The sequence below is a fragment of the Azolla caroliniana genome, unplaced genomic scaffold (genome assembly GCF_043228905.1).
Source record: "Azolla caroliniana isolate FFs.n. ecotype wild unplaced genomic scaffold, voAzoCaro1.0.p SCAF_8, whole genome shotgun sequence".
Classification (NCBI taxonomy): Eukaryota; Viridiplantae; Streptophyta; class Polypodiopsida; order Salviniales; family Salviniaceae; genus Azolla; species Azolla caroliniana.
In genome coordinates, this window is record NW_028230443.1 from 10,165,454 (window position 1) to 10,173,755 (window position 8,302).

Below are 8,302 nucleotides of genomic sequence, written 5' to 3' on the forward strand. Positions count from 1 at the left end.
TGCATTCCGATGGGAGGAGGGCAGCGAAGCGTTGGTGCAGTCTCACGTATATTCAAGTGTTATTATTCATATGTTTTTAAGGGACAGGGTGCCCCCTCAATTTTATGATCATATGAAGTCCCAAGCTATCACCAATTTTATTGAGGGAGAGAGAGAGGGGGGGGGGTAAACGGAGAAGGAGATTGAGAGAGAGAGAGAGAGAGAGAAAACGCAGAAACAGTGTAAAATGAGAAAGAGAGAACGAGAGAGAGAGAGAGAGAGAGAACAGGGGAAACGGGAAACGAGAGGAAAAACGCAGAAAGTAAACGCGACAACGCAGACGTCATCTTTCTTCTTAAGAACTCTGTTCCATCATCATATGTACATATATATCTTTTATCGCGGAGAGAGAGAGAGAGAGAGAGAGAGAGAGAGTGCGTACGATACGTGACGTCCATCTGCATCGCCACCCTCCTCCATTCTTCTTCTTGTTCTCTCGTCTGGTCTGCTTCTGGTCATGGCCATTTCGCTGCAGAAACGTAGTGATGATGGATCCCTATCTCATCCTAGAGGCTCGACCTCCGTCAGGCTCCGAGGCTTGGAGCTTATCCACCCACCCTTGGGTCAAGGTGGCTTCGGCGTGGTCTGGAAGGCCAGATCCATCGCGTTTGGCTGCTTCTTGGCCATCAAGATCCTTCTCTGGATGGATGGTTCACAACAGCAGCAGGAACAAGCTGTTGCAGAAGCTCGGATATGGAAGTTCCTGTCGGATGAGGCTTACTTAACAGGCACGGACGTGCCCCTGCTCAAGATGTACGGCGCTTGCTCCACAGAGGATGGGCGGCACTTCTGCATCCTCATGGAGCTCTGCTCTGGAGGAACCTTAGGGGATGCCATGAAGTCATCGCCATCTACTACTACTACTACTACTACTACTTCGTTGTCGGAGGAGAAGGAAGAGGAGGAGGAGGAGGAGGAGGAGGAGAAGGCAGCAGCGCTGGCACACAGCATGGCCCGAGCTCTGCATTTCTGCCATGTCCGGGGCGTGCTGCACCTGGACGTGAAGCCAGAGAACATCCTGTTCCCTTCGGCAGAGTGCAGAAGGACATGGAGAGGGGCACGCCTCGCTGATTTTGGGCTAGCTCAGATGGTTCCTCCGGGCAGGACACACATCTTGACGGCTCGCTGCAAGGGGACTTGCGGTTACATGGCTCCCGAGGTCATCACGCACGGAGCTTATAGCCCTGCTGCAGACGCTTGGAGCCTTGGGGCCGTCCTCCTGCGGGCCCTCACAGGATTCCTTCCCCCACATGATCCTCATGACCCCACAGACCTCATCGCCCACTTTGAAGACTGGGGATGTAGCAGCAGTTTAGACATAGCAGCAGGTTATGGGAGGTCATGGCTGGATGAGTACATGACGGAGGGGGTGCTTCACCCCCGCATCTCCTGCAGGTGGAGGGCCATATCTGCACCTGCCAGAGATGCAGTCAAGGGCCTTCTCTGCCCCGATCCCTCACACAGGCTTACGCTACCCCAGCTGCTCTCCCATCCATGGCTCGCACGTCAGCAGCAGCAGCAGCAGCAGCAGCAGGTGGCCATACATATCCATCGCCCTGTTCATATTGTTAACATGTCTGCTGCTGCTACCCCAGGGTCATTGAAAATGTCTGCCTGCACGGCTGGTGCCGCATGTGCAGCAGCAAGGTGATGGATCTTGAGGTATATCTCGTCCCCGCCTGACATTCATGGCTTTCAAATCATTAACCTGAACTCTACAAATCATGTATGGCTGCTGTCCCAGGCAGAAAATCTGATTCTTTGGGATGGATGTCTTCTGCTTTTTTGTTCAAGAATCAGCCTCACATCTTAAACATTCTGGTGTTTAAAAAACATAAGTCAAGTAGAATCAGATCTTACACATTCTGCTGTTTAAAAAGCATAAATCTTCCGCTTATAGCCTTGTGCATGCACCTCTGTCTCAGTGACCGTAATCAAGTAGTACATTTCATCTGGGTTGCTCTGACCTTGAAAGTTCTGATTTGTTTGCGATGATTGATGCGTCCTGCAATGTTTCCCCCCCCTCAATTATGTGGATCTTAGGTTGTTGTCTCTTTTTAAAACATTGGAGATATCCCAGCTGCAATCCTTCACCTCCCATTATGCGAAGCTTAGATTAGATTGTAACTGTCTCCTTAAACATTGCAGTCTGCAGGATTTAACGAACGAACGTCCACGTTTTGGTTAGTGAACTATTATTGCATTGTCGGGTTTTTGTCTGAACTTAGGCATCCGTGGTGAAGTCGTGCAGAGGAGCACAATCAGGTGGATGATCTAATTACTAAAACATTTGTCTATGACTTCCATCAAATTTGCATGTAATGAATAATTCGAATGAGGATATGTCTTGCCTTCTCACCACAACAAAATATCCTCAATGATTTAATGTCCGTCTGACTCAAGTCCCTCAACATATTTTCCAATTGTATTTACGCAGACTAAGGCCTCACATGTAGAAAAACATTGAATCAACCCTATTAATCACGACTCTAGATATTAGAAGCTCAAATAACACTTTGTTTCGTGAATATAATATATCATAGTCTAGACATGCAAAGAATCTCTTCCAAGACATTAGTATTAGCTTGACGATTGCATTATTTTCATTTAAGCCGAATTAGAAGTCACTAATGAATGGCCAACCTTATGTTGCACTCCATTGGATAACATATTTGAGTGGACAAATGCAAACGAAATTTGAAGAAGTGTCGTTTACTCGCTTATCTAGGGCTTTGTAAATCAAGTATTGAATAGTATAGTGTTGTTGTTATGTATACAAGTTATTTGCAACACTAGCATTGTTTACGTGGATTAGACATTGCCATTGTGTGGCCAACACTATTTTATGCATGAGGGACAACATATCTGAGCTCACAAACCGCAATCAAAACACTTTTAGTGTCCCAACAGCCAAACATTATGTTATATTATGCTTTCAAAGTTTAGATAAATACGATCCTTACATTAAATGCTTATCTTCCCTTTTTGCTTGGAAAATGCAAAAAGAGAATGATTCTCCCTTTTTCAGATATACAAATTTATGTTTTTGTGGTTGTGTCCAGTCCCCTTCTTTTCCCCTTTCTACATTTAGACCCGCCATAACATGATATGTTTTTCCCTTGGTTATGGCACCTTTCAAACCTCCCCTTTGTCGTTAATCTCCTTTGCCTTCCCCCCTCATTAGGCCCCATGGAACATTGACCCTAACTACTTTTTGTAGTCCCTCCTTCAAGTATATGTTTATGTTCAGTCCATTAGATGCCCACATTGCATGTCTCTAACTTCGTTCTTTGTCATGGTGCACTCTCATTCTAGAGTTGCCCACCCTTCGTTCATTCTTCGTATTAGTTTCCTCGTTCGAGTTTGATTTTGCCCAACCTTCTCAGACCTCCTTACGCATTTATGTGCTTCCTTTGGGCTCTTCTTCCCTTGCTTCAACATTTCTTTCCTCAACGCCATCTTCCTTCTCTTGGGTCTTACATTGGCTCAAGCTCGACTCTTCCACGATGGTCCTATCTCCATTGTCTTATTTGTTCCCATTCACCACAATTCAAGTTCCAAGAATTGGTGGAGTGGAAAACCAACACCCTCACTATCCTCCATCCCATTGCTTTCAACTACCACCTCTTTAAGCATGTGGGCCTCATATTCTCCATTGCTCTCAAGAACCTTGTTAATTCCTTGCCACTGGATCCACCAAGTCCCAAGAAGTGGTGGAGTGGAAAACCAACACCCTCACTATCATCCATCCCATTGCTTTCGACTACCGCCTCTTTAAGCATCTGGGCCTCATATTCTCCATTGCTCTCAAGAACCTTGTTAATTCCTTGCCACTGGATCCCCTTTACCTCTACTTTGTTGTCCACAACCACCTCCTCCATCCATCCTTCAAATGAGGCTTCAATCACAACACATCTCTAATCTCTCTTCCACTTCCACAAGCATTGGCTCGTCTTCATGTGTTGTTTCTTCACACGGCTCTTCCAACTCCTGAGATGACATCCATCTCCTTTTCTACTCAAATGGGTCAATATTGGCCTCTCTATGGATGATAAAAGTATCTATCTATCTATGTATTTGTGCCTCATAATTAACTTCCTCAATTCAAGAAGTATCAATTTGCACACCTCATTCAAAGTAATTGATTTCTTGAAAATCTACATTTCAATATCTTGGCAAAAAATTGTTTCTCACATAATGTTTGGAGAACAAAACAGACGTGTTTACTGTGTTCTTGTGAGGGTACAACTACAAATAAGAATATCATCCATACAACAACAAATTGTTTGAGTTGGTCTTGAAACATATTTCCTATTGGGGTGTGGTCAGAGTGCTAGTCAAACCAAAGATGTTAGGAAATCATAATGGCTCTAACTGGTACACAATGATGTTTTTGGAGTATCATTTTCAACAATGCAAATATTGTGATAACCAATTTTCACATCAATTTTAGAAAAGTATTTAGCTCCTTTCAAACAATCTATCAAATCATTGGGTTGATGCACCGTCGATGCAAAGGATAACAATTCCTTATGGTGTCTTTATTCAATCGGCTATAGTTGATGCATAGTTGCCAAGCTCCATCTTTGTCTTGACCAATGTACAAGATGACTACTGCACCCCAAGGTGATTTACTATAACACACATGACCCATCCTTAAGTACTCCTTAAGTTGTGAAGTAATCTCACTTTCTCCATTCGACTAAGCTAATATGAAGGAATACAAATGGTTGCAGTACCTGATGAGATTGATATGATGGTAAATATTACGTTTAGGAGGTAACCCTCTTTGTAGTTCTTTAGGAAGACATCTTGAAAATATTTACCATCATAACACACATGACCCATCCTTAAGTACTCCTTAAGTTGTGAAGTAATCTCACTTTCTCCATTCGACTAAGCTAATATGAAGGAATACAAATGGTTGCAGTACCTGATGAGATTGATATGATGGTAAATATTACGTTTAGGAGGTAACCCTCTTTGTAGTTCTTTAGGAAGACATCTTGAAAATATTTTAAGAGTGAATGAAGAAATTGTTTTTCCTAATATATTGTGGTGTCCCTTTCATGCAAGTGCATGCCTTTTGGCAGTACACCCCTTTTAGCACATCCTTTTAGAACGCATGTAGCTAAGCCAACCCAAATGGGTGCCTTTGTATCTTCTATAAATTGAATAAGTAGTAAGAAGCTAAGCAAGCTAGTTTGGATTCCTTTTATGTGCATTTCACATCATTGGTGGAGAAGCTGGGTAAAATCTTAGCCAAAACGTGTAGTTGCAGGCTCGCCGCAACCTTCCCAATCGCAATGCCCAAGGACACCCGAAGTGTTTCTACTGCAACAATTATGGACATGTCCGATGTCACTACCGAAAATTGCAACAACTGTCTCACAAGCAACAAGCCTAGATAGCCATGGTTGATGCAGCATTGTTGGTTGAGCTTCCGGGAAACTGACTTCCGGGGTGTTGATGGAAGAGCTAGCCCCCCACGTCCAAGTGTCCGCCTCTTCTAGTTCGCAGGTATGCACCACCCTCACCACCATCAATCATTCCACCCACACTATCTTGTCAGACTCTGGTAGTAGTATCTCTTCCATTAGCACCGCCTTAGTTCACCAGTTCGGCCTCCCCACATCCACCGCTCCCTCCATCCAAGTCCTTTTTGGCGATCACAAACATCTATACCACTCTCGCATGCAATCCCATTGCACCGTCACCTTAGGCACTCTCACCTTCTCACACCACTTTTATGTCTTGCCCTACCAACTCTTCCCCCTCACCTTAGGTTGCAATTGGTTCCTCAAGCATCACGCTATGATTGATTTCGATGCTCACAAACTTATTGTCCCACGTGTTCCCCCTATCCCCATCCTACGCGATACATCCCATGTCCCCCACCTCAGCCAAGTCTGGGTGACCCTCCCTCCACATGAGCGATTGGTCTCCATCCACCAACTGTTAGCTTGTATTCCGTTCCGTCACTAGCCCTCCAACCCACACATGCTCCTATTTTCTCTTTTCCCGTACAACATGTCATTCGTACTGGGGAAGCAACTCCCATCTGCACAACTACCTGCTGATGTTCCCCCCTCGATCACGATCACATTGATGCTACTGTCACCGGCATGCTCGCCAAAGGTATTATCATTCCTTCCACCGGTTATTGGGTTTCGGAATCCCACCTCGTCAAGAAGGATGATGGCACTTTCTACTTTTGCATCGACTTCAGGCCTCTCAACAAAGTGACTATACATGACCTCTACCCGCTCTCTCACATGGATGACCTCATGGATAAGCTCAACGACTCCTATTATTTCACCTCCCTTGACTTTAAAGCCTCGGGATATTGACAAATCCCTCTAAAGACCGCATTCCGCAGGCTATTCCTATTCACCCGTATGCCGTTGTCGTGCCTTTCGGCTCCGGATCGTTTGCGTGAGTCGGGTGGGAACCACCGAGGTTTTGGACTAGGAAGAGGAGAGTTTTAAGGCTAATAAGAATATAAATATGTTGTAAGAAAGAGTTATAGCAAACTCGTGAATCCCACGAGTGTATTGTATTTGATTAATCAATATGAATATAAGAATATAAATTTGGGTTGAAAGAGAATGATATAGAATCCTCGTGAATCCCACGAGTATAGTTTATTAATTGGTGTTTTTTAGAAACATATCCAGTTTCCAAGTATTTCACACCCAATTACATTGTGCTTCCCATCCTTATGTAGTGATGAGGAAGTCTTAGTAATCCATGCTTTTTCTCTAACTATAGACCCCATGCTTTTCCTATAGATAGACTATATGCTTTATCTAAAGTGATCATGCTTTTTCTAACTTGTGCGTTTTTTATCATGCACGCTAGATGTGTATGTGTAGCTTTTTCTTTTGTTATGCGTTTTTCTAATGTTTATCCTAGCGTGAATTTACCTTTCTACGTGGGACATCTATGCTTTAATACTAATGAAATGCTAGTGTAATGGTAAGACATTACATTATTAACATGGAGGTGCAAGGTTCGAATCTTGCCCTATGCATGTTCCATTTATTTTGCTATTTTCTTCTATTTCTTCATTTTTTATTGAATCTAATACTATATACGTTTTTCACGTAGTGTACAAAATACACTACGACACCGTTCAACCTGTCTGATGCCGTTAGCACATTCCAACGCATGGTAAACTCCATCTTCGCCACCCTTATAAAAAAAGGCGTCCTCCTCGTTTATCTCGACGACATCCTTATCCACACAACCACTTGGGAGGACCATCTACAAACTCTCGCTAAGCATAACTAAGCATAACTTGCAACTCCAATGGAAGAAGTGTCGATGGGGAAGCACCAACCTCCGTTTTCTCGGCTTTATCATCATTGGTGACGGAATCCATATGGATCCTACAAAGGTAGCTGCCATCACTGACTACCCCCACCCCACCTCAATAAAAACATTGCAACATTTTTTGGGTTTGATCACCTTTTCCTTTCGCTTCATCCCAAACCTCACCTTGGTCACTTTTCCCCTCCGTAAACTCTTGAAGAAAGGCGTGTCATTTGTTTGGGATTCTGCTTGCGCAGACTACTTTCGTCGCCTCAAAACCATGGTCCAAGAATTGGGATTGCTCACCCATCCTAACTTTGACCAACCCTTCACGTTGCAAACGGACGCCTAACTTTGACCCACTGTTCACGTTGTAGACAGACGCCTCAAACCATGGGTTAGGAGCTGTATCCCTACAAGCCAATTGCCACGGGCCCCTTCATTAGCCATACTCTCACACCGACTGAACACGACTACTCAACCACCGAGAAGGAACTACTTGCTATCGTCTGGTCTTTCCGGCGTCTTCACCCATACCTTCATTATGGACAGGTTACGGTTGAGACTGACCACCAACCCTTGCTTTCCCTTATCATTCGACCTCACCCACGGGGCCACTTGTTGCGATGAACGTTGGCACTCCAAGATCATCAATTTACCCTCTCTTATCAAAAAGGTGTAACCAATTTTGTCATTGATAGTCTCTCTCGCACCAACTTCCAGGTTGTCCAATTTACCCCAAGCACACCACACACAGAGACGCTTTCTTGCACACTCAACCTCCATCGCTCCCAAGCTCTCAAGCCTCCTCTCGCTCTCAGCGCTTTCATCGCTCCCACCACTCTTGCTCACAAGCCCTCTCTTGTCCTCGTAGCCCCTCTACCGAACCACAACCATCTCCTTCCCTCACTCTATCTTGGCCTCGTCTCATCCTCCTTCCCCAATCTTC

At 44.5% G+C, this 8,302-nt stretch overlaps 1 protein-coding gene across 1 annotated transcript; it reads left to right on the forward strand.

Moving 5' to 3' along the window:
- Positions 1 to 496: 496 nt before the first annotated feature.
- LOC147860995 (calcium-dependent protein kinase 22-like) lies at positions 497 to 1,690 on the forward strand. The gene has a single exon (XM_087323326.1). It carries the CDS (start codon positions 497 to 499, stop codon positions 1,688 to 1,690), a length of 1,194 nt encoding a protein of 397 aa, XP_087179452.1.
- The last annotated feature ends 6,612 nt before the right edge of the window (positions 1,691 to 8,302 follow it).